At 40.6% G+C, this 27654-nt stretch overlaps 1 protein-coding gene across 1 annotated transcript in view; it reads right to left on the minus strand.

Moving 5' to 3' along the window:
• Thada (THADA armadillo repeat containing) overlaps positions 1-26529 on the minus strand; it is a 275181-nt gene extending 248652 nt beyond the window's left edge. Inside the window, exons 1-15 of the mRNA XM_051175184.1 lie at positions 26464-26529; positions 24519-24618; positions 23119-23213; positions 21848-21978; positions 19929-20077; positions 19790-19822; positions 19488-19536; positions 17803-17990; positions 13718-13812; positions 12378-12598; positions 9751-10442; positions 8032-8183; positions 7160-7315; positions 5617-5739; positions 2478-2601 (exon numbers count right to left, since the gene is read on the minus strand). Coding sequence (XP_051031141.1) covers positions 2478-2601; positions 5617-5739; positions 7160-7315; positions 8032-8183; positions 9751-10442; positions 12378-12598; positions 13718-13812; positions 17803-17990; positions 19488-19536; positions 19790-19822; positions 19929-20077; positions 21848-21978; positions 23119-23213; positions 24519-24594 — 2284 coding nt within the window. The 5' untranslated portion in view covers positions 24595-24618; positions 26464-26529. The remainder of the gene's footprint in view (positions 1-2477; positions 2602-5616; positions 5740-7159; positions 7316-8031; positions 8184-9750; positions 10443-12377; positions 12599-13717; positions 13813-17802; positions 17991-19487; positions 19537-19789; positions 19823-19928; positions 20078-21847; positions 21979-23118; positions 23214-24518; positions 24619-26463) is intronic.
• Between the last annotated feature and the right edge of the window lie 1125 nt (positions 26530-27654).

Raw genomic sequence — 27654 nt, forward strand, 5'->3', positions numbered from 1 at the left:
GGGAAACATACTTGTAACATATATGTGTACCACTTATGTTCCAGTACCCACATAAGTCAAAATAGGGCATAAGATTCCCTGGAACTAGAATTATGGATGGTTTTGAGTTTCCATGTGGGTACCAGGAATAAAATCTGAGTCTTATACAAGAGTAGAAAGTACTCTTAACCATCTCTCCAGGTCTGTGTGCTGGATTGCAGGTAAAAGACAGAGCTTCATGGCAATAAATAGATTAATAGAAATGGATTAAGACAGAGATAGCCAATAAGACGCCTAAGCCTTCAGTCAAACATTTATATTTCTGAAAAGTCTTTTTGTGTTTATTTGGGACAAAGCAGGGTGGGATCAGGCAGAAGAGAAACCTTCATCTTCGAATGGTGCCACCAACTTGGGGCACCAATCTCCATGTAATACCTCACAAAAGCTTAAATGAGGATTTAAAACAAAAGAACAAAATCAAAAACGGCTTCTTGGTAGCAGCATTTTCTCAGGTGGGCTCTGTTTGCTAGAGACAAGCAGAAGCTCTCAGCCTCTTATTAGAGACTTCCTAATGTAGCATAAGCTGGAAAAAAAAAAAAAAAAAAACCCAAGGTTCTTTTAAGAGGCTCTGCTACCAAACAATTGAATGGTGTTTATGAGCAGCCAGCAGCATGCTGCTTAATAGTGGCTGAGACCAAGGCAGTGAGCACAGCTCCCAGTGCTGGTTATAAACATAACCCCACCATGTTGGAAAGCCAGCAGCTAAAATATCTGCTTTAATTTTAGCCATGCTGTTTAGCTGATAAGAGTCATGTGGTCAGAAAAAGAGATATACAGTAAAGACAGATTCAGATGGAGAAAAACCCCTAAAGGGTTTACAATGTGTTTAAAAAATATATGTACACTTGGGAGAGAAAAGGAAAAGTATAAAGTCCTTAAAAAAGAAATAGAGTAGCTGGGTGTCCTGGCACACATCTTTAATCCCAGCACTAGGGAGGCAGAGGCAAGCAGATCTCTGTGATTTCAAGGCCAGCCTGGTGTACAGAGTGAATTCCAGGGCAGCCAAAATTACACAGAGAAACAAAAAGATAAAAGTAAAAGAAATAGAGTAATTAAAATTAAAAAAAGCCACATAAAGATGAAAAATACACTGAGAGTCTGGATACTATATATTATTGTGTTGTCTTTAAATTAATTGCTGAAGAAAGAACAAAAGCTGCTAAAAGACATTTCATTATAAATGCTGCTACATTAATACAACTCATACATTTTAAATTCTAAATTTCAGTCTAAGGACATGTTACTTTGGAAAAGAGATTTTGTTTTTGTTTCCACAGAAAATGACAAGCTGTGGGATCAGGAGGGATAGAAACCTCCATCTACACCTGTGTTCAATACTTCTAATATGCTGATGAGTTTTATTTGCTGTAGTATATTCCTAAAGTTTTCTGCATGGTATTCCTAAGAGATACTGATATAGAGTTTTCTTATAGAGCCTTTTTTTAAATTGCATTTATTTATTTCTTTATTCATTCATTTATTTATTTATTGGGGCCTGCACACACATGCCAGGCTGCACATGTAGAAGTCAAAGGATAACCTGTGGGAGTCACGTCTCTCCCTTTCACCACATGGGTATCAGGGACCAATCTCCAATAGGCAGGCTTGGCACAGACCACTGAGCAACCCAGCTAGCCCTCCTCCAAAGCCTTACTTGCTTTTCTATGCATTTCACACAATGAGTCAGGTCACACTCCTCTGCATTTTTGTAAAAGACTATAAAAAGGAATAACTGTAAATATTTGATGGAACTTACCATAAAGCCACTTATCCTGAACTTTGCTTTGTTAGAATATTTTTTTGATTGTTTATTTGTTGTATAACAAGGTCTTAGCTAAGTAGAGCAGGCTGGCTTCTTATTTGAGATCCTCTGTCTCAGCCCTTCAAGTACAGGGATTAAAAGCACATGCCATCATATCCACAGGCTAAGTGTTTTTGATTACTGCTTCAAAATATATATATATGTAGTTGTTTTTACTCTGGAATCAACTTATCATGCAGATAAGTTGTCATGCAATGGTTTTTGTACTATAGTATGTAATTTCTGAAAGTGCAGAAATCTTCCAGCAGATGGCACATATGAGAAACCACATTTTAACCACAAAGGCTCGTTCATCTTTTTATTAAATATAAGATAAACCATTATGGTTTTCATTTTAAACTTAACAGATGAAGCCTTTTCTTACAACAGCACAAACAAATGTGGCGCTGAGGTCCGGGAAGTCTTGGTGCAGTGAGCCAAGAGGATCCACGAAATGTGGCAGTGTGTCTAGCAGACAGTGACCAGCAAAAGGAGGAGACAGTTTCCTTCTCATCTGCCCTTTAGTAGAACTTTAATTATGTACAATTGAGAGCTATGTATGTATTAAAAGGGAATCTGTAGAAAGACAACAAAACGCTGACCAAGTGTATGTTTCCCGCACATTGCTGAAGCTTACCTTCTGAGACAGCAAACACATCAGCTATTGATCCTAAAATGCTTAGAGCTGAAAACCTAGTTGAGTAGGAAGATCCAGGAAACAATGCTTCAAAAAGAATGTTGCAAACAGATGACATGAAATTCTAAAATTAAAAACAAATTACAATTAAGTATGATTCAGTTAACTGGCAGTTAGTTAGGTCGTTCCCTTTAGGAGTAAGTGCTTTTGTAACATTTACTTAAAGAGTAAAGACTCTTATGAAGCTGACCTAGCTGTTGAATTATTCAGCTTGACACCTACTAGAGTTTGGACAGATGATCCTCTAAAGATTCATATGCTTCAAGCCTGACCCCCAGTGGGACAAAATGGAAGGTAATTAAGTCTAGGGACTCCACCCCTCCCCCAACTGATTAACTCTGTCAGGAGTGAATCAGATACTTTTAAACTATTGGTTTCCATGGGGATGGCTGTTCCACCCCAGGTTTATTTTCTCAGCTTGCTCTCTTGCCTTCACTACTAAACACATACTCCTTCCACACAGTGCTCACCACTCTGTTATCTCATGACATGGGCAGGGAACCCTCACTCTGCAGTCTGATCTTCCCAGACACTAAGATTCTTCCTCATAACTTTTATTCTTTCTAAAGTAACCTCCCTCAGGCATGTGATACAGCAACACAACAGGATAATACTCATGGCACCAACTACATCATGACCTTAATCAACCTGTTTGCACAGATTTGGCAAGATTTAAAAACAAAACAAGATCTTTTCAGGCCCTGTCTGTGCTGGGCTTTATGAACCCTTACTTCTCCTGAGAGAAGCCTTCAAGCATCAGAGATAAGCAGCTTTCCAGAGTTTTAGAGTAAACAAAGAAATAGCCAATACAAACCACTAAATAAGACTGTGACACAGATCTAATGTGCTATGTAGCAGAGGGTTGCCTTCAATTTCTGATCCTGCTGCTTCCACTTGGTAAGTGCTGAAACAACAGGCACGTGCAGCCACCACACCCAGTTTAAGGATGCCACATATCCATACGCTGTACCACACCCGGGTTGGGTTCCAACACATGGCTCTATGCATGCTAAGAAAGCCCTCTACCAACTGAACTCCAACCCAGCCCATGCCCTAATAGTTAACTTATGGATCCACCTACTAAGATCCCAAATACCATCTCCCACTTAGCTTTCTACGCCCAGTCCTTGCCACTCCTGCAATGCACATGGCTCTTCATCTCTCTCGCCTAACAGCCCCCACTTAAGGGAGCCCATGGAAAGCTTCCAGTCAGGAACAAATCTAGGTGTGGCTACTGGCTCTACACCTGAGGCTGAGGTCACTCAACATTTTTAAGCTTCGGTTTTCTCACTTGTTACATGGGGGTGACTGTTTAACCCACAGCCTTATGATGAAAGACTAAATGAAAACATAGGTACATGGTGTTTGATGAGTTTGAAAGTACTCCAGACATTAGGAGTGGTTATTTAGGTAAGAAATCAACTCCACTACCCTAAAAGACATCTTTATCAACTAACAGCCTCCCCTTCTTCCTCAGGACTTGGTCTATAATTGGCACTGAGCCTATCACACACTACATGACACCCACTGGTATGATGATGGTAACACAGGGCAAAGGCCACAACCTCCAAAAATCAGACTGTCAACAGTTATAAGAAATGATCATAACCATAAGACTGACTTTGATTAAGTCTCCAATGTTTAAAAAACTATGTCTGTCAGACATAGCACACATGACCACACTCATATCTCTTGGAAAACTAAGACTGGAGGAATACAATTTAAGGCTAACCTGGGCTACACAATGAAACCTTATCTCAAGAGAGGGGAGAAAGGAATATCTAGCAAAAACCAAAACACAAGTTTAGCAAAAATTTAGAATCTCAATCCACACAACAGACTTTTATGTTCCTAATGGCTTAAGTGACATTTCAATGAATGCCATGTCACTCCTTTCAGAAAGAGGCAATGGCAGTATGTGTCCTCAAATCCAGCAATGACCTGAGAGGGCTAATGAACATCACACTCAACTCACACACACAGGGCAGGGCTCCAAACACTCTAAGTCACTGTTAATGGCTCCCAGTGAGACCTTTTTATTTTTATTATTTTATTTATTATGTACGTATTTGTTTGTGAGCAGCAAATGCCACGGTGCCCATGTGGAGATCAAATGACAATTGTCAGAAGTAGGCTTATTCCACATGGATTCCAGGTATGGAACTCAGATATTAGGCCTAGCAGCAAGACCCTTTACCTGAAGAGCCCTTTCTTCAGGCCCAATGAGTGTTTACAAAGGGTTTTCTAATTTGACCCTCAAACCAAGTTGTTGGGGGTTTTAGTTTGTTTGGTGATTTTGATGTTTATTTGTGTGGTTCAGTTGTTTGTTTTTTAGACAGAGCTCACTATGTAGCCCTGGATGATTTACAGGAGGATGGGCCAGTTGGTACAGTGCTTATTATACAACCGTGAGGACCTGAGCTGGATCCCTAACTCCAGAGCCTAGGGTTGCAATGCACACCTGTGATAACCTCAGTCCTGGATTACAGAGAAGCAGTTGCTTGGGGCTTGCTGCCAACCAGTGGCTGAATCAACAAGCTCCAGGGTTGTGAGAGACCTGTCTCAAAAAGTATAATGGAGAGTGATCAAGAAAGACACTTCCTGTCAACCTCTGCCCTCCACATGCATGTACTCAAGACCACACACACATAAATGTGCTGTCATGCACATGTGCGCGCATGAGTGCGCAAGCACACACACACACACACACACACACACACACACACACATACACATGCGCGCCCGCGCACACACACGCCCGCAAGCACACAAACATTGTCAATATGAGCCAGAGCCACAGCACAGTCTTCTGCCCTGAGAAGAGGTGGACTTTAGAAGTAGCAACTAAGCAAATGTCAAAGAAATAAGCTGCAACAGGTGTGATATTCCTCAAGTACTGCATGGTTTTGTAACTTAGGCTACCTGCCGTGGAGGGAGTACCCAGGTCTAGGGGAGTGTGTAACACCCAGCATGACCAGGAAAAGCACAAAGCCATGGTTCCCCAAGACATTTCTGTTTGTTGCCTTCCAGTGCTTCCTCAGTCTGACTCTGCAGCGTGTGTGCCTGGCACGTCACCTACCTTATACTGCTGTAAAGACACAGTAGGCCGCTCACTGCTGGACCCGTTCTCTGAGTCAGGTGCAGATTTCCTTTGCTCCAACTTATAAAGTACCTGAGAACTTTCTTGTACCCTACAAAACAACTTTTAAGGAGAAAAAGACATTTAAAAGAATATGTAAGCCACAGAGTAAAATACCAACCTGCAGGGACAATTTAAGGCTAGCAGAGTACCTGGGTTTTTAAATTTTGAAATCTGCAGTTTCTTTTTGACATAAAACTAACATTTTATAGTTTTACCAAAAAACAACGTATTACTGCAAGCAGAATCAAACCAGTTTTCCCATTTCCTTTAAACTGGTGTGACCCTAAAGGGGATACAGTCATTCCTATACCTTACCTATACCAATTCCTTATCACAATGTGTTATACGAATGATTCAAGATGAGCTTACTCATGAAATTATCATTCCTTGAGGGACTTACAAATTCAAGTGCTTCCTTCCCTGTTGCCTACACCTTCTTCAAACCACCCACGCTCCAAGAACCCCAATGCTGGACTTTTTCTTTCAAAATAAGAAAAAAAATGCTTCGGCTAGTAAGACAGTCGAGTGAGTGAGGGTGTCTGCCACGAGGCCTGTTACCTAAGTCTATTCCTAGGGTCCTCACAGCAGATGGAGAGAACCAATTCCTGCAAACCCTGTCCTACATAAATGAATAAAATGTTTCAAAGTTATACTTGTAAAGAGTTTAGGATTGTTCTGTTTGTTACTTTATATCCAAATGAAAGAACTTTCTCTGCTGGATTTTAAAACCTTTTTTTTGTTGTTGTTTGTTTTTTTTTTTTTTGTTTTTGTTTTTGTTTTTTTCAAAATTCTGTTTCTCTGTGTAGCCTTGGCTGTCCTGGAACTCACTCTGTAAACCAGCCTGGACTCAAACTCACAGAGATGCACCTGATGGGGAATGTCCTTCTGTATGTTATGAATATAGATTTCTCTTATTGGTTGATGAATAAAGCTAATGGACAGGCAGGATGTAGCCAGGCAGGAAGTATAGATGGAGCTACCAGACTAGAATTCGGGGAAGAGGAAGGCAGAAAGGCGTCTAGAGGGAGTTGCCATGTAGCCACCGAAGGAGCATTATAGGTAAGCCACAGCCTCATGGCAATATACAGTTTAATAGAAATGGGTTAATAATGAAGACACAGCTAGCCAATAAGAAGCCTGAGCCATTGGCCAAATAGTTTATAATTAATATAAGACTCTGTGTGTGACTTTGGGACAAAACAGCTGCTGTACCAGGTGGCACAGAAACTCAGTCGTCATTTGCCTGTCTCTGTCTCCCGAGTCCTGGGATTAAAGGCATGCACCAGCACCACCCAGCTCTGTGAGGGATTTTCATCCCACATGTAAACTTGCTGAACTCAAAGAAGACACTGGAGCCATGAAGACACAGCTCAATACCACACCCATTCCACACTCGCACCAAAGCTGGGACATTTAAAAAAAAAAAAAAAAGCCATTTTTGGAGCAATTACTACTTTCCCATTCTGATAGAAAATTCTACCTTTTTAAGGAGCGAGCACATCTGCTGCCGTACCCCTGGAGACTGACTGTTGAGGTTGTATGTGATGAAGAACTGAGCCCACTGCATCTCTTCTGTGGAGACTACTTCTGTGCTCCGATTACTCTCACAAAGCAAGCCTAGTGTATCAATCCGCACCTAAAATACACCAAACAATAAAATGCCAACTTTCTCAAATAAGCCTAAAACACTTCAAATGTGTGATATTTGTGTAAGCTGCCAAAGACCAAAGTAAACTTCATGTTGCCCACATGTATCTCAGAAAGGTTTCTTAATCCAAAACACCTTGTAGTTACTTCTTATAAAACTGTCTTAACATGTATAAACTGAGGCTTACATACATTCACAAGCCAAAGCCTTATTTATGAAGCACTCAGCTCCACCCCTCTCTCATCTTTTTCAGGCTACCTCACTCCAGGCCACTAGAGCTCACTTCCAGCTCACACTAGCCCATCTCCTGGCTTCCTTTTGCCCATCCTCTGAACTTCATCTCTGACTCCACTGATAACCAATGAACAGACCCATTCAGTTCATAACTTGGGACCAATGACGTCATCAGGGTAGCATGAGAGTGTTCCCAAACATGAGCTTTGGCTTCCATTCTGTGTGCTGTTCTAATACTCCACCACCTACGCTGAGGCTCTCAGGCCTTCCACATCAAGCTCCTTCCTTACTAATGACATCCCTCAGAGATGCAGGGTCTTTACATAAGTTGTCCATGCTCCCAACTAGACACGGCACACACTGAACACAAGGATGCCACTCTCTACTATCCTAACAATTTAGGGGCCGCTACCAGGACTGCTAAAGGAATTGGCTATTGGGGACTAAGTGTGCAACAAAAGCTTCCTTACTTGGCAGTGTTGGTGAATTAAGCCTTGCTTTATCCTTGCACCACACACAAGGTCCTCCCAGGCATGGGTTGCAGACTGAAGATGTCCATGAGCCCTAGCTGTTCGCAGACATGCCATCAACGCTCCCAGAGCCCCTCTGCGATTACAAAACCCTAAGAGGAGAAACGACTGTTTTTGTCTTGAAAGCAAAACAACTGTTTTGTCTTGTGCTGTGCAATGACGAAGAGGTGCCAAATTTTATGTTCCAATTAATATTAAATTTTAAACTACAATCTAACATGAAGTACTTATTCTAAATTAAAAATGAATGAAAATAATCATTCATGCCAATAATTTCAATAAGTGTAATTATCTCATTAGTATAAAGAATTCACAACTTAGTTCTCTAATACTTTTAACTTTGGCCTTAAAACTTTAAAACATCCACCCTTATGTGAATTAAAAGAAAATAAATCAAGTAGAGACAAGTTAAAACAATTACACAAGAACAGTAGAAACACTGTACTAGTTCAAAGACTATTATTTCCTTGAAAATAAGCATTGGCCCTCAACATGCATTTTGGAGTTATTCTCACTTATGAAGAACGGAAGATGTGGACCACAAAGACTTCCTAACTTCAGCAGAACATCACCTTCTAGCAAAGCTGCTCTCTGACACAGCACAGGAAGCTGAGGCTCACAGGAGTAAACAGGAGCTAACGGCAGGACAGCTTCATAAAGCCAAAGGCTCAGTGCTCTCACAAATGCAAGGACACTGCAAAGATTATGAAATAGCCCACTGGTTTTGTGTACAGATATCAAAATTTCCTCTCAAACAAAATTAAAAAAATCTGAGATTACCATGTTCAGGGTTATAATTGTACATTCATTTTTAATCTATGTGTTTGGAGAGTTTCATGAAGTCATGGTCTACCTGGAACTCACTATGTATACGAAACTGGCCTTGAACTGGAAGCAATCCTGTCCCTGCCTCCCAAGTGCTGGAATTAGACACATACACCACCACATACGGCTAGACATTCAGGATAAGCCATGATTCCTTTCGTACTCCTGAGTTTCAGTGGCATGTTCCCCCTACTCTAAATGACTACATAGTCTTTTTTTTTTTTTTTATTGTGAAAACGCACCTGTTTTTATTAAGCCTGCCAAAAGCATTTTTAATTGCTACCTCAATCACTTGGCTAAGAAATTTATATAAAATTATATAAGAAAATTATATAAAATACATACACTCTTACTCTAGTTTGAGAAAAAATAAATAAATTAAAACTTTGTAACTAGGGGCTAGAGCACTGGTTGCTCTCCCAGGGTACCTAGGTTCAATTCTCAGTACCTACATGGCAGCTGACAACTATTTGTAATTCCATTCCAAGGGATCCAACGCCCTGTTCTGACCTCCAAAGACACTAGGCACACATGTGTTGCTCACACAGATGCTAGACAAGTAAGCACACTGATTCATGTACATAAAACCAATCTTTTAAAAAATAAAACCTTATAGCTGGAATCACTCCTTGGCTTGGCAAAAGCACTTCAGCCAAAACACCAGTCAGCTATGAAAAGTCAAATCAGTTTCAATCTGAAGTGGCTATCATTATCAGCATTCTTTACCACTTACAGAAGGGGAGAGCAGAGAGATTTAAACTAGATGACATGCACCTGCACAGGGACCTACTTTATGTATCCTAAATAGAAATTACTAAAACAAACATTTCTCACCAGTTTCAGTATCAATAGATGCCTGAAGAATCTTCACCATGTACTGCAGGCTTTCCGGGCTGTAATTCAGTAACCTTGGCAAGTAGTAATCGATTACATAAGACTTCTGATCCAAGTTTCCTCCACATAGTATAGACAGGAGAGGAGAAACCCAAGTTTCATGCCACTCATCCATCCAAGTGTTGGTGACAGTCTGGAACTTCAAATGGCTCTTATGATTTTTAAACATGGTTTCCAAGAGGTCACTTGCATAAGGTACCAATGACTGGTCTCCCATCACCTCTAGGATTTGAGATGGAATAGTTCTATCTACTGACAAAATATGTTCAACTCCAATACATTCAACCAAACAGCCAAGGCATGCATACTTCCCTTTAATATGCCATTCTAATTGCAGAAGACTCTTAGTCAATTCCAGAAAGAAAGGCTCAGTGACTGCATCTGCCCCTCCCATAGTGAGCCGGTGCATTTGCAGAAGATTTCTGAATATAATTTTGGTTTGGTGTCTCAGAGCATCCAACGGATGTTCCCAGTGTGTATAAACATATTCCAAAAGTCTCCTAGCTATGCTTGAATCCCCATTCAGAGAGGCCTTTAGGCTTGGGGAACTTGATTCAAGGATTTGTATGGCTGAATTGGTCCAAGAGGCCAAGATTCTAGACAGGAACATTTCTAATGTTGACTCCTTAATCCTGGAGGAAAAAAAAAAATGACACAACTTATTATAAACTGTCTAGTAAAAGAAATTAGACAAACATCACAACTTTTAAATACAAACAATGAGCAGAAAATTCAGTGAAATTTGCAACAACAAAATTATGAATAAGGCCAAACTGAAAGTCAAATATTCACATGAATCTTTTTACCTTACAAAAAAAATTAAAAAATGAATAGAAGGAAACCTTTAAAACTAAATCTGTGTGTGTGTGTGTGTGTGTGTGTGTGTGTACATGCACAGAGATCAAAAGAAGATGTGTGGTGTCTTCTTCTCTAGCTCTCTCCCTTACCTCCTTGAGCAGGGACTTTACTGAACTACAAGCTGGCTATTTCAGCTAGAAAGGCTGCTGGCCAGAGAGAGCCCAGGATTGACTTGTCCTTACTATGCTGGCAGCAAAGGCACATGTGGTGCCTGAGATTTGAACTCAGGTCCACATGCTTGCACAGCAAGTGCTCATACCCACTGAGCCATCTCCTTCACCTCTCCTGGGAATTTTAAAATAGCCTGAGGGCCCAGCTAGGAAAAACTGGTCTTGGAGTGTCTACAGTTTTAGAATGATGTAAATTTATTCTAAGACAAGGTCTCACTAGGTGACCTAGGCTACACTCAAACTCATCTTACTGCCTCTGCCTCCTGAGGATACCACCATGACCATCCAGGAAGATGGGAGCAATCTGAGGCTGACTGTAGTGATGCTTGTACAAATCCATAAACACAATAAAAAACAGAACTGTGTACCTTACATTTGTGAATTTATAGTATATAAATTATATCACCAACCTGTAAAAATCATTTCAAATATTCTTGCTTATTTTTTGCTTATTTTGTGGCTGTATTCATGGTCTGACTTTTAAAAAAGTATAACATTTATTTATTTATTTATTTATTTATTTATTTATTCGTTTATTTAGTGTGTGCACACATGTGTGCTAAGGAAAACTGGCAGGAGCCGGTCCTCTTCTACCAAGTCAGTTCAATGAATCAAACTCAGATCATCAGGCTTGCTGGCAAGCAACTTTAACAGCTAAGTCTGCTCACCAGACCCTGCTCTGACATTTTTAAATACATGGTCCCATCCACAATGGCACAACACCCACAAAGCTCAGCTCTGTGAAGACCTTACTAAAACATGCTCAGAAGTGAGCATTTAGTGTCTGAATCTCAACTGAGTTATCAAACATATTAAGTTTTTACACTATCGATGTGAAGAACACATTGGATTGCTTGGGATTCATGAAACTTGTGAATCTTCAAGCGTTTTACACTCAGGCAAATAGGGTCATGTGTTCTACCATTCCTAAACCCAAATTTTTAAGTTTTTAAAAATGGTAACGGACTGGAGATATAGCTCAGTAGATAAGAGCACATATTTCTCTTTCAGGGGTCCAAAGTTCAGTTCCCAGCGCCAGTATCAGGCAGATCGCAACCACCTGAAACTCCAGGACCAAGAGCTCCACTGCCCTCTTCTGGTCTCCATGGCACTTCACACACACACACACACACACACACACACACACACACACACACAACACCCACCACACAGATGCACATAAACAAATAAAAACAAAATAAGTTGTGTGTAGTAGTGTACACCTGTTAAGGAAGGACAGGCAGGAAGATCAGGGGTTCAAAACCAGCCCTGGCCACAAAGTAAGTTCAATGTAACATGAGACTGACTCAAAACAACAAACAAAAAGCTAGCACAGATAATGAACGTCAGAAATGTTCACTAGGTTAGCCGGCACCAGCAATTCCTACGACTGTCATTCTCATTACCTTGTCTTTTCTCTCTCATGTATTTTCATCTATCAATTTTAATTTAGGATTCATCCTAATCACATTTAATTGAATTGACTTTGTTGGCTCAGTCATGTCCTTCAAATGTCTTATAAGCAAAACCAAAACTCACTGTGAACTCAAGGTAAACAAAACACGCCCAGTATCCAAGAGCAAAGCCTCCCCGCTTGGGTCCATGCTCCTGTCCTGCCAGTCCAACATAGCAAGTGTTCCCTGACACAGGAATAAGAGAGTTGATGCTGGCAAGTCAGCACAACACAGGCTCCTACAGCTGTTCCTGAACCACTCAGGGATGCTGGTGCAGTCAACTGATTGGAGAAGCAAGCTGCTGATCTGGAAAACAACAGGGGTAATAATATATAAACATCTCAAATATAAACCTACAAATCTCTTGAAATATTTCCAGAAACATTCTAGAAAAAGTAATGATGAAACAGCCACAAACATTAAAATGATTACACTAACTTTAACAGGAAAAATGATTAAATCTAAGCACATGAATCTTTTTGCTGAGATGGACGCAAGGGTGAAGCATAAAGGTCAACACCTGCAGATGGACATGAGGACACTTTTAGAGGAGTTCTGAGAAAAGAATTCAGTTGCATACAAGAATAATTATTTTGCACGACCTCAGAATACAGGTATGTTTAATTAGGCAAAGTGAGTTTCTAGATAATATACTGAGAGGAAACAAGAATGCTAACAGCCAATACAAAGACTGTGGTCTACATTACCAAATTACACTTTCCCTAGGGTCAAATTCACTAAAAATTGACCCATACATGCCTCTTATATTACATGATAAAGCTAGGCTCACAACCAAAAAATTATTACATGATAAAGTATGATTAAGTACATTACAAAGTCTAGTCTCAATAAAAAGACTATCAGAAAATTATCACTGTGTGTTTAAACATTAGTCACTGCATAGTTGTAATGTTATAAACATCTCTTGCCATGCTAACACACACAACGGAAAAGAGAGCCCTACAGAAAACTAGGAGGGTAGTCACCAAAGCGCTAATAGTAGTTATCTTTGCAAAACTGGCTTACAGACAGCTGTTATTACCCTGTCATCGTCCCTGCCACCACTTCATTTGTGCATTTAGAATTATCATTATAAGAGAAAAGAGCTACTGGAAAAATCCCAACTGTGCCAAATAAACTTTAAAATTCAGCTAATGCAGTTTAAAAATTGAGGAGCCAGTGAAACGGCTTAGTGTCACATCTAACAACCTAGGTTTGATCCCCAGGATCTATGCGGTAGGAGAGAATCACCTACCACAAGTTGCCCAATGACCTTCACACATACATTGTGATACATGTGTGCCCAAACACACACCATAAATAAATAACTGTAAAATAATAACCAATAAAATATTTAAGTTAAAACAAATTGATGTCTGTCTAACTCTTGGTGAAGCAGAGTTCTAAAAAAGGAGATGCACTCACCAACCCAGGAAGCTTTTCAGACGGACGGAACATGGTCTTCACAAAAAGGATAACAGCTAACCCCGATGTGCTCTGGATAGTCTGCAGCAGGTCATCTATTAGGGGAGGGAGAAGCAGTCATCATGTATTAAAGGATGGAGAGTCTGGTGTAGCAGAAAGAGAAGGGCTTTGGGGTCCTAGATGGTTTCAGCTTGAACATTTCTCAGGTGACTAGATCCCAAACAGGTTACTTAACCTCTCAGGAACTAGGCTTTCTTTTCAGGGAAAGAAAAAAAAGACAGAGAGAGAGAGAGAGAAAAAAAAAAAAATACCTCATACCAGACAAGTTGTCATAAAGTTTAAAAGAAAATGAAGAGGAAGGCTAAGCCCAGCACATACTAGTGATTCCTCTCTTGCCTAGCAGCCTACACTCATCTAGACATCTATGCCACTAGCATTCTCAGTGACACTGTCACCTGCCCCTTCCCAACACTGGTGCCTTTGTATTCCCATTCCATGAACAGTTTTCCTCAGAGAGCTCTAAAGGCCTCTGTGAAAAGCATCTACACCAACGTCAGTTAGAAACCTTGCTGGCACAACACTCAATGAGATCAGAGAATGTATTTGCTATCCTCTTATTGTTTACATACACATTGGCCTCCAGTAGTAAGAATTATTCACCTCAAACTAAGAAGTATGATAGACACCTTAGGTTAACTACTAAATATCCACACTCTGCCACTCTTCATCTCTGAAAACAAATCTGACTTTGGGTAGCCATGTGACTAGCCAAAAGCAGGGTTCTTGCTTACACAACCTTCCTTGAAACTAAAGACGCCACTGAAGGGGATCAGGCCATTGAGCTATAGGAGAAGTCCCTTGGATCTATTAGTTTTTCTGATGATAATGCAAGGCCCTGGAGCTGGAGAGGTGGCTCAGAGATTAAGATCACCAGTGCTCTTCCAGAGGACCTGAGTTCAATTCCCAGCAATCACATCATGGCTCACAACTGCCTGTTGTGCCCTCTTCTGGCACAAAGGAATGCAAACATATATTTAAGAAAACAAAAGAAAAAAGGGGAACAAAGAGAAAAGAAGAAAGGAAGAAAAAAAAAAGATGCAAGACTCTTCGTCTTGCCTTTCACAAACACATGATGTCTGCAGCTACAGCAGACGCCAAACAGGAGGCAGCAAGCACATGGGTAGACACTAACATAATAAAAATGTCACAGCAAAAGCACAGCTGGCTCCTAATTAGTGGCAGGAGCTCTGGGTCTTCTGCCTCTAAACTTTGTGATATGGTTTTCTGCTAAACACTCTACCAACACAAAAATCTTTAAATTACTAAGAATGGCACTGCCGGAGTATCATCAACTTTGCCTCATTAAACATATCAGGGGTTGGAGAGATGACTCAGCAGTCAAGAGTACTTGCTCCTCTTACAGAGGACACAGGTTCACTTCCCAGCATCCCCAAATGGATCTGCTGCCATAGTCCAGCCTCCACAGGCACCTAAGTTCACATGGGATCCATAAACTCCTAAGACCTTACACATACACACATAAAAATACATTTTAAAATGTTTTTAAATTGTGTCTCCTTTGTATTTCACCAGATTTTTTTTACTTCTCAGATTAAAAGTTGTCTGAGTTCTGTCTTGATGATAATAACTATTCAGGGTCTGGAGAGATGGCTCAGAGGGTAAGGCGCTTGGTGCTCTTGCAGAGCATCTGGGTTTAGTTCCTAGGGTACCTACACTGGATGGCTCACAACCACTTACAACTCTAACTCCAGGGGATCAGACACACTCTTCTGGCCTCCTCGGGAACCCATGTGCACACAAACTCAGAGACACAAACACATAAATTAAAAATTCATTTTTTTAAAGTAACTAATTTAGTTTCCTTTAAATTTCTAAAAGTCCAAGGTAATTTTTCCTAGTTACAAGTGTTAAAACAATTCCCCCATCAAAAACAAAGTAAGTCACTATTTCTTGTGATCATGAGTTCTAAACAGGTCCCCGTGTTTTTTGTGTGTGTGCGCGCTCGCGTGTGTGAAGTCCTACAACTTGTAAGACTCCATTCTCTGCCACCATGTGAATTCCAGAGATAAAGCATCAAACACATGTCATGTGGCAAAGTCTTTACCCACTGAGATACCTTGTCCAGCCAATTTTTTTTTTTCATTTTTTCTTTTTTTCATTTTAAATGTAATGGGTATGAGTGTTTTACCAGCATGTGTGCCTGTGCACCTTGTGTGTATAGTGCCCAAGAAAGCAAAACAGGATGTTATAGGACCCCCTGGAACTGGAGTTACAGATGGTTGTGAGCTGCCATGTGAGCACTGGCAATTGAACCCAGGGCCTCCGGAAGAGCAGCCAGTGCTCTTTAACTACAGAGCCATCTTTGTAACCCCTTGGGGTTTTTTGTTTGTTTGGGTTGGGTTGTTTGGTTTGGTTTGGTTTGGTTTGGTTTGGTTTGGTTTGGTTTGGTTTGGTTTTTTGAGACTGAGCTTCTCTGTGTAGCCATGGCTGTCCTGGAACTCTCTCTGTAGACCAGACTGGCTTCAAACTCAGAGATCTACCTGCCTCTGCTTCCCAAATGCTGGGATTACAGGCATGTGCCACGACCACCTGATGGTTTTTTGTTTGTTTGTTTTATTTTTGTTGTTCTTGTTCATTTTTTAATTTTGTTTTTATTTACGTTAAATTCATATATGCATTAACACACAGAATAGCAGATAAAAAGGATAATTTAACCTATTCTGTAACGCTCAAAAGCTATATAACCCCTTTTTTTAAGAAAAAAAGATTCTCTATATACATATACAGATAAATAAATTATAGAAGGTAACTCATCATCAGAAAAAAAGAAAAAAACACTTAGCTTCTGCCCTGAGACTTATCTGTTCCCCATCCCATGTACCTGCCCCCCAACCACAATCCCTTTCAGACCCTGAGTAAACACTGTTCTGACTTTCACAGTAATGACTTCCTTATATTCTTCAATAGCATTAACAAATAAGCATGTATTTCTAGACAGGACAGCTGCCAAATCACTTTTTAATTGTCATTTAAGTATCTTACACTATAGGCCCCTCTGTCTCTCTGTTACAATTCTGATGAGGAATTCTTGCCCATCTGACTTGCAGAGTTTCTTTCAACCAGGATACTATGTTTGCTTATTCCTGGTATATCCTTTATCTTAATTCAATGCAGTCCTGATTCCTGCAAACTAGCAGCTAACCTACAAATGACATCACTCTCAAACTCAGTCCCTTCACGAAGATGGCATGGAGTAGCTACAAAGAATCTAAGAGGCACATTTTGTCTGGTTTTGTTTCTGGTTTTATTGGTGCTTAAGGCCACTACATCAATCACTGAATATTACAAAAGGTCTATCATGTTACTTCATTTCAATTTATTAATTGAAATACTCACATGAAGAGAAAATTCTTTTCTTCTATTTGGCTTCTTAGTGGTATAGCTCTCGTAGACAGAAGGGATACAGGGAGAAATTAAGCTACCAGGTTCATAATCAACAACTATTGTCATTATCTGACTATAATACCATTAAGAATTCAACTCATTTTTCTAATTTGGTAACTACTTCTAAAGAATTTTCTGGGGCTGGAGAGATAGATGGCTCAGAGGTTAAGAGCACTGGCTGCTCTTCCACAGATCATGAGTTCACATGGTGACCACATGGTGGCTCACAACCATTTAAAATAAGATCTGGTACCCTCTTCTGGCGTTCAGGCAGACATGCAAGTAAAACACTATATGGAACAAATAACTAAAATTAAAAAAAAAAAAAAAAAAAAAAAAAAGATTTTTCTTCTGTGATTTTCCAACAATGAGAGTATTGGTGTTTCTCCTTTGTACACAATAAACATGCTGACATATATACACATGCAAACTGGGAAAAGTTCATCCTTGCTGAACTCATACATTTGGAAAAAAAAAAAAAAAATCAAGCAAACAAAGCATTGAAATCATGTAGTTCAGGTCCCTTCTCCATAGGTTAAAGTGCCACATCTCAATCACATGTACAGAAAAAGCTGACTGGCACACAGTCATGATCACCGTGTGTACACTGTCACACTTACCATCATTTAAACACTTGGTGAACAAGTTCAGCAAACTACACATCGTTTGCCAGATAGGAGAACCAGGATCATTCCAGAGATCACCCTGGAGACCTTGTACTTTCTGTACTAATGTCATCGAAACTCGAATTCCCACCAACAAGTCATTCATTAACTGTGTTTGAACAATATGATTTCCAGCAAATTTTCTATAAAGAAAGGAAAAGATTTCAATAGGAAATTCAAATATTAATGTCACCATTTCTACCCTCTCTAAAGTCACAACATTCCTGCACCCAAGGGCCTAAATCAATTTGGGATAAGCATTCCAGTTACATAGACACTGTCTGTAAACTCCTTAATACTCTTAATTGCAATAGGCTCCCTCTTTCTCAGCCGGATTAACCTTACTCCCTATTTTAGGGCAAAGATAAGAAACTTTTAAAAAGAAGAAATAAAGAACTAATGAGACACATACAGGCAGGAACACTCAATCTGCATATACTTTTTCCACTTGCCTTCAACACGCTGTCCTAGATTTTCTCCTAGACATGACTAGATAGTTCCCCTCTCTCTAATCTATTTACCCACCTAACTGCTTTTCTCTTACCTCTCATGCCCCGCCCCCTTCTCTCTGATATGAAGGAGCAACCCAAACCCTCAGGTACCCTAAGCAGATTCACTGATAGTGAGACATGCCCAACCTGTCAAAGCTCCCCAAGATTCAGCCCTACTTAGTTCTCTATTCTCATCTAATTCTTTCCCTTGATGATTTAAGTTATATTCTGTGGACTAATTGCACAACTTTTGGCTCTAACCCAGATTACAAACTTGTATTTCTAATTTCCTACCCACAGTCTTCATCTGGGTATCGAATAGGTATCTTGAAATATGTAAATTTGTCCTTGACTCCAAACCTGCACTACCTCCTGGGATCTCTCTCTAAAATTACTGTAATCATGCTGGCCTCCCATCCTCTCTAAATCATCTGTAAGGAGATTTTGGTTCTGTCTTCTCAATATATCTTACCCTGTCCACAGCTCCCCAAGGAGCAAGATTATGATGTAAAGGGTTCAAGAAACAATCCAAGCCTACAGTCAAACCTACCAGTGCCCACAGATTCGCATCCATTTTTAATGCCTATTCCCAAACATTTGTCCAGACAATATCATTAGACTTCTGAGAAAGTTTCTTGCCAAAAATACAGGGGGGGGGGGGGTAAAAAGAAAAAACAACTTAAAAAAAGATGACTATTTTTAATATCTTCAGAAAGATAATAAGAAATTCTACCCATGAAAACATCAAACACTCAATGGTAGGGGGAATAACTTTTACCTCTGTTAATAATCATAATAATGATCTTTAAAAATTATCATTTGAGCCTGGTAGTAGATTCCTGTAATCCCAGCACTTGAGAGCCTGTGGCAGGAAGATTATTAGTTTTAGGCTGGCCTGTCTCAAAAATCAATCAAAAATTATACACGTGTGTGTGTGTGTGTGTGTGTGTGTGTGTGTGTGTGTGTGTGCGCGCGCGCGCGTATACACACGCATGCATACACATAAATCCTAAAAAGAAATAAATTTAAATAATCGTGCCAAATGTTGGAAACAGCACATTCTGAGACCTTTTAGAAATGTTCCTTTGTATGAGACAATTCCAAAAGTGCACACAGACATGCACAAGCATGCAAACATACAGCACTTGCCTGTTTTCTTCCAGGATTTCAATTAAACTCTTGTGCAGAAATTGAAGTACTGAAAGAAAAAAGAATATAATGACAAAGCAGAACTCCAAACTGAGTTCCAGCTTCAGTACTAGTGACATTTTCAAACATTTACCAAAAATGATGTCACAGAGAAGCAGAAACTTCAAAGGGGCATGGTCTACTTTGGTTATCTGGGGTACTCTACTACTGCCAAGAAACTTGAAAGAGTAAACTCAAAAATTCAAAGAAGCTCTCCCCCAATCCCCCCCCCCAGAGCAAAAGAAAATATCAAGACAACTTACCATTTTCAAGCAGATTAACAACACTTGATCTACCTGCAGATGGGAAAACAACAATGCTAAGGAGCTTTTGCCAAAATGAACATTTAAAAAAAGTGATGTGATAATAGACAGATGTTAGCCAGGAAAAGCACCGGCTTACCCAGGTTAAAGTTCTCCATGCAGGAAGATATATTGTCGATTACTTTTCTATAAGAATGTAAGTCAGCAGTATTTAATTCTTCTTGAAGATGAGAAGTAAAACTGTGTGTGGCCTCAGTTAGAAAAAATTCAGGTAGGCCATTCAGTGAGCTGCAAAAGAGAACCAAAGGATAGAAAGACTGTATCACTGGGTTAAGTATGGAGGGAGGAGAAATATACAAATGTTAAACATTGAATCATACCTTCAAAATACAGCCCCAAAGTTATAACCTTAAACTGCAATCACCCAAATTCCCTGATCTACCATTTCTCATCTGTCTCCCTGATCCCATTTTGCTGTTTCTGACCCCCTCCCCCAGGCTTCTCTCAAGAGAGTAGCCAGAGCAATAGCATCATGCAGTCACCATTTATTATGGGAATGGTTTCAGAACCAACCAGGTACAGAAACTGGGGGATGCTCGACCTCCTGCATAACATACAGAGAACTTACTTCACACTCTGTGCATGCTCTCCCAACGCTTTAAACACCTCTAAGTTGTTTGTATTGCCCAATGCAATATGGATGCTATATAAACAGTTATGGACAATAATAAAGAAAACAAGTCTGTACATGTTCAGAACATGACCTGAGTTTGACAAATGCAGAACACAGAGACAGAGAGCTGACCACCTACCTGTGATCCTCTAGCAAGCTCCACATACAGCCGCATCAATAAGCATAGCTCATCATAAGCCACAAGGCCTCTCAAAACCTGCTTTTCTCCCTCACCATTAGCCCTCTGACCTCATCTCAATCCTTGATCACATAGCTCTAGCTATGACTTGTCTTTGTTCTGAAAGCTTATCAAAATCTTTTCAATTATTTCCTCCATTCAGAACATTGTTCCTTCAAATACCAAATAACTACCCCTTCAAATAGGTCAATCTCAAATTCCTACCACATTTGAAGAAAAGAGGTGATAGACATTTTGATATAATATGGAGTATGTACAGAGACATAAACACAGACAAAACACATAAAACAAAAATGAATGAATATATTTAATAAGGGCTATTTTGACATAGAAATTTCTCTAAGATATTCTATTTGTTTGTTTGCTTGTTTGTTTACTGAGGGAGACACCTGGGTACCACAGGACACATATGGACAGTGATAACTTGCAGGAGTTGGTTCTCTCTTTCTACCATGTAGGAGACAGAGCTCAAACTCAGGCAGTCATGCTTGATAGGAATTACCCTGATCCACAGAGCCCTCTCACCAGCCTTCCAAGACATTCTTTAGTGAATAAACTAACTACAGAGTATTGTGTAGAATATAATCTCATTTCTATAAAAATATTAAAACTAAAAATTAGTATACATGTTAAATCCAAAGAAGAGGTTTCAAAAACAAAAACCAAAAGTAAAGTGGCAAACCTTTCCTAAAGAAAATGAAACAAGGCAGAATTGGTAGAATTCAAGCTTCACTTAATTTTGTAGACTTCTGTATTACTTAAAAGCTTTATATGAAGCAAGTAATTCTGTACCGTCTGTGTTAGCATAGATGGGAGAGAGAAAAGAAGCAAGATGATAGATTTAAACATTCACATAAAAGAAATGACCCAAAAACCAGAGACCTTGGGCCCACAGAATAAATGTGCAGCTTGGGTTTTACATCCTATAACCTAAGGCTTTTTGTTCTCTCAAGACCTCAGACATACATACAATACCATAAACAAACTTGTAGTAATATGCTTTAGCTGAATTTTACAATGGTGAATGAAGTTTACTTTGCTTTTTCTTTTTTCTTTTTCCTTTTATAAGTGCTGAGATGGAACCCAGGATTCTCCCACTAGGCAAGTATACACTCTACCACTGAAGTGTATCCCCAGTTGCTGACTATTTTTGTATCATTCAACTAATCTCCCTTCTTTTCCTTACCTAGCCAAAACTTTCTTCAAGGGGTTCTTCAGAGTCAGTGAAAAATAGATGCCTGCTAAGATGTCCAAACAACTTTGAGTAGCAGGATCATTTACACCATTTTTATCCACCTTCTCCAGGAGAGGCACAATCTGTAATTAAAAAAGAAAATTAAAAGCAATTTCTAATATCAAATACATCTAACTAAGATGGTTACGAATATTCTTTCAAGTCATTTTTCTTTTTTAAGGGAAGAGGGAGAGCAATCTTGAACTTCTGATACTCCAGCATCTACCTCCTGAGAGAAAACAGACCTGTGTCACCATGTCTGACTTAAGTGATGCTGAGGAGCCAACGGGGCAGGGGAGTGGGGGGTATTAGTATATGTGGGACAAGCACTCTACCAACAGAGCTGTGTTCCCCGCCTGATTCCAGTATCTATAAACCTTTAACTCTTGTCCCTCCCTCCTAACTTGCTGACCCACTTCCATTGACAGCCACGTTCCTAATACATGGCAATACAGAATATATTTAACTGATTTCAAAGTAGTGTGCATGTGCAGAAAATCTAAATGAGGAAATACAAATAGGAACAATCTATATTTTAAATTAACTTCCAAATGTGCCTGCTGAAAAGTTTTAAAGATTCAAAATTAATAATTTAAAAAAATAAATAAATAAAGCCAGGCAGTGGTGGCACACACCTTTAATTCCAGCACTTAGGAAGCAGACATGGGTGTATTTCTGTGAATTTGAGGCCAGCCTGGTCTACAGAGTGAGTTCCAGGACAGCTAGGGCTACACAGAAAAACCCTGTCTCAGAAAACCAAAATAATAATAATAATAATATATAAATAAATAAAAATTTAAAAAAAAAAATGAGAGATGGTTCAGAGGTTAAGAACACTGGCTGCTCTTCCAGAGGTCCTGAGTTCAATTCCCAGCGATCACACGGTGGCTCACAACCATCTGTAATGTGTTCTGATTCCGTCTTCTGGAGTGCCTGAAGACAGGCCATTCAAATGCATTAAATAGATAAATACACATATATATATATATATATATTTTAATTGCGCACAATTACCTATCTAATCATAGTCCCAGTGATGGCAGAAGGTGAGGTATTGTTTCCACTGCTACTCTGAATAAAAGGTCATTGTACAATGAACAGAAAAAGGGAAACTATCATTTGGTGATAAATAACCGAAGCCAAAACTTGTCAGATAATTTTTAAAAATCCATAATAGCATGAGAATACTCAAGACACAACCATGAACAAAAACTCAACTTTACCTGTTTAACAGAATGGATTTGTGACACTCCATCTGTGAGCTGTACACAGTGTAACAGCAAAGAGGCTAGATTTGTCCCTTCCACATCAGCAAAAGCTAAGGAACGCAAACAAAAATTTCAACGTTGTAGCTACACATGGATTAACAGTACCTTTCTTATACATTCCACCAAACTGCTAAGGGTATAAACCAGGGCCGGTGAGACAGGTTAGCCGCCAAGCTTGAGCCTGAGCTTGATCCCCAGAACCCAGGCCGTGGAGGGAGGAGAAGAGCCAACTCTCAAGAGTTGTCTTCTGACCTCAAACACCCGAATCAGGGCACGTGCACACCCACATATACACATCCTGTCCAAGTTTGCTTTCTACTGTATGGTAAATACTGTGATCAACAGCAAACTGGAGGAGGAGAGAGTTTATTTTATCTTACAACTCCCAGGCCCATGACTAAGAAAGTCACGGCAGGAACTCAAACCTGGGACCTGGAGGTAGGAAATGAAGCACAGACCATGGAAGCAACACTGCTTACTGGTTGTTCCACGTGGGTTACTCAGCTTGCTTTTATTATACAGCCCAAGATCACCAGTCCAAGGGTGTCATATCAATCATTACTCAAGAAAATTCCCCCACACACAGACTTGCCCACAGGTCAATCTGATGGACGCATTTTCTCAATTGAGCTTCCCTCTTCCCAGATGACTCTAGCTTGTGTCAAATTGACAGAAAAAGTAACCAGGGCACACTCACTCATGTGTGAAAATCCGCAGGCATGTATATGTGCCCGCGCACATGCACAGATAAATAATAAAGTAAAACTAGATGTAGAGGTTCTGACATTAAGAGCACTGGCTGCTCTTGCAGAGAGCCCAGGTTCAGCTCCCAGCATCCACATGGTCGCTCACTACCCTCTATAACTACAGTTCCTGGAGATTTGATGCCCTCTTATGACACACACACATACATGATGCACACACATACATACATGAATCTTTTTTAAAAAGTATATAAACCAAAATAGCAAGTAGAACTCAGTCTAAAGACAAATAATATGTAACAAAACGATTTATCCAAAACTAAATAAAAAAGAAAAAGGAAACTTAAATGGAAAGAATTTCAGGGGCTGGAGAGATGGCTCGGAGGTTAAGAGCACTGTTGATCTTCCAGAGGTCCTGAGTTCAATCCCCAGAAACCACATGGTGGCTCACAGTCATCTAAAATGAGATCTGGTGCCCTCTTCTGATGTGCATGCAAATATGTACATAAACACTGTATATATAATAAATAAATAAATCTTAAAAATAAAAGAATTTCAACATTATATTCTACAGGGTCCCAGAGATCCAATGACTCTGCTTGCAAACTTTCAAATTCGTTTGCTAAACAAGCAAAATTAAAAGTTGCGTACATCTCAAAGTTTCCAGGTCCTGATGGCAGACAGTCAGCGCAGCAACCTGCACTTCTCTTTTCTTCTTCACACCCATTTTAGACAGGAGGAACAGCAGTCTCTGTAAGAAAGAAGAACTTAAGACACTGGCCCAGTGAAGCGTTCTCCTGCAACACTGACACTTGGGGCCACATGACTTTGTTGAGGATGTTGTCCTGTGCACTATGATGCTTGAAGTCCCCAGCCTCTACCCCACTAGATGTCAGGAGCATGTTACTACCAACATGTTAAGACAACCAACAGGTGTCTCCCAACAGTGCCACTATTAGAGGTCACAACTGCCCCAGGCTGAGAATCACTGAGCTGAGGATATCTGGTTTACAAAAGAAAAACTGTGGGCATTTTGTTTGTTTGTCTAGGTTTTTAGCTGCTACTGTTTGAAATGGGGTATTGTTATGCAGTCCATAAAATAGCTGATACTCTGAAGGAGAGATTTCTTTTGTCCCACTGAAGAATTATAAAGTAAAGCATAAAGGAGACTGAGTCCAGCTTAAGTCAAAGGAGACCTCTGTGGTCCAATGAAGAATGGGCTACCTTTAAACAGGCTCCCCTAGGCAGAAACTGACACAATATAGTTCACCTACACGCACAACACACCTTCCTAACTGGGCCCCTCTTGCCTCTGACAAATCCATTCTTGTCAGTCAACAAAGTGATGTTCTTAAAACACTAACCAAGTCTAACCATGCACTTGCTTATAAGCGTCTCAATTATATTAATAATTAACAATATTAATGAGTAATATTCATACTTGGGTATTAGCATTCAAGGCCTGGAAACAATCGTGCCCCAGCTTCTGCTGCTATTCATTTCGAATCAATCTACTCTGCCTCCTTAAGAGCTCTCACAGTCCCTGATGCTCTTATTATCACCTATGAGATCTCCAGATCTACCCATTAATGCCGTCCTACACAAATGGCAAGGCCTATTTCTTATTATCCAAGTTTGTGACTGAATACCACCAAGAGCTTTATGTAACTCCACCTAAGATGTCATCTCTCTGATACACACATGACTTCCGATTATTTCTTTTGCAGCATGTATTCCTACCTAAAATTACATTCACTCGCACACCCGTACATTGTATATTTTTTCCCTAATAGTAAACTCCATGAAGATGGCAATTTTAATGATGTGTCCGGTGTTTTTAATTCTCAACTCCTTCGACACTCGGGCAATTTGGCTGCTTTATTAACATCTGTTGGACAAGGAATTAACATTTGCTAGAGGCATTCTGGAAAGGACAAATACCTTTAATGGAAGAAGGGCGGACCTCCTAGTACCTAAAGTGTGACACCTAAGTGACAGGCTAGCCCAGACACTGAAGAATCTACTTTGGACAACAAGTCACCATAGTAAAGGCAAGTGAGCAGCCCGCCCAAAGGTTAAGAATGAACACAGCTAGACAAGGGAAGCCACAAGGGAAGAATTTAAAGTTCTCGGTTAAATTTAGGGAATAATTTCCCAAACGAGCAGCCAGAGTACAAGGTAGGAAAGAGGTGGTGCTGAGGAAGTTAACTGTGGAGACGACTGTGGTAAATGGGAAGTTCGCACAAAAACAGATTCGTTGAGTTTGCTTGTGTCCTGGAGAAGTGTGCTTCCCCAGGGCGGAAAAACAGCCTAGTCTGGTGGTTTTCTGCTCGTGGGTACCATTTGCTGCCTCCCTCCCATCCACATCTCTCCCACGCCCACGTGGAGTCCGAAGAATGACAGAATGACTGACGGACGAAAAAGTGGTGAAAGGGACGTCTCCACGGGCACCTAAGCGACCAAAGCCACCAGGCTGGCACACCCGGGAGGCCCTGCGAGCCGGCCCGGGCGCGCTGTGCAGAGTCGGTCCCACGCGCCCGGCAGGCGGCACGCCCGCGAGTCAAACCTCGTGCCCGGGGACGTCTGCACAGAGCACCTGCAAGAGCTTCTCGACGAGCCCCGGGAGCCCGTCGAGTCTACGGCGTCCCGGCGGCGAGTAACGTGTTTCACGGTCCACAGCCGGTCCCGGCACAGGGATGAAAGCAAGCAAACCGGGATCTGGCAAGGAAATATCGCGAGGGGAAGCTACTCCAATCAGAAGTGCGGGAGGGCCTGACGTCATCAGAGAGGGCGTCCGCGACTGGATTTGGACCAGAGACAACAGAGTTCTGCATCGGTGAGCTGTGGTCCCGGCTGCTGTAAACTCTACACTCCCTACCTTCTTTCAGGTGGCAGGGCTGCAGCCTGCACACTTCTAGATGTCAGACCGACATTGCTGTCTCAACCTAGACTTTTTTTTAAGATTCATTTATTATGTGTTCTGCCTGCAGGCCAGAAGAGGTCAATGGGTCTCGTTACAGATGGTTATGAGCCACCCCCATTGCTGGGAATTGGACTCAGGGCCTCTGGATGAGCAACCAGTGCTCTTAACCCCTGAGCCCCCAAACCAAACTTTTTTTTTTTTTTTTTTTTTTTTTTGGTTTTTCGAGACAGGGTTTCACTGTGTAGCTTTGGAGACTGCCCTGGAACTAGCAATGTAAACCATGCTGGAGTCGAACTCACAGAGATCCGCCTGCCTCCCGATCAAACTTTCTTACGATTTATTTATTATGTGTTCTGCCTGTATACCTGCATGCCAGAAAAGGTCAAAAGATCCCATTACAGATGATTGTGAGTCACCACCACCACGTGGGTGCTGGGAATTGAATTTATGACCTCTGGAAGAGCTGTCAGTGCTCTTAACCTCTGAGCCATCTCCCCAGCTCTCGGCCCAGACTTTCTACACTCACTGTTCCCAAGAGACAGGGCAAAAACTACCAGCGAGGATGGTTGAGCCTGAGAGTGAACTGAATCCATGAGCAACAACTTGAACTCCATTGTCCAGGCCTTGGAAGCTGCCTTAGAGGGTGTATCTTTTTACACATCTCACAGTCCAGTCCTTAAAAGTGAGTGAGAACTGGAAACCGATGGCAGCAGTAGGAACTGGGGCAGGGGACAAGATTGGAGAAAATATCCTGAGGCGCATTTGTTGGGGGAAAACAGAGGAAAATGGGTTCATTGGGTGGATGCTTTAAGCATTTTTTTTTAAATCAATTTAAAAGTACTGTGCTTTGTATTTCTTTTGTTG

Source organism: Phodopus roborovskii, unplaced genomic scaffold (genome assembly GCF_943737965.1).
Source record: "Phodopus roborovskii unplaced genomic scaffold, PHOROB, whole genome shotgun sequence".
Classification (NCBI taxonomy): Eukaryota; Metazoa; Chordata; class Mammalia; order Rodentia; family Cricetidae; genus Phodopus; species Phodopus roborovskii.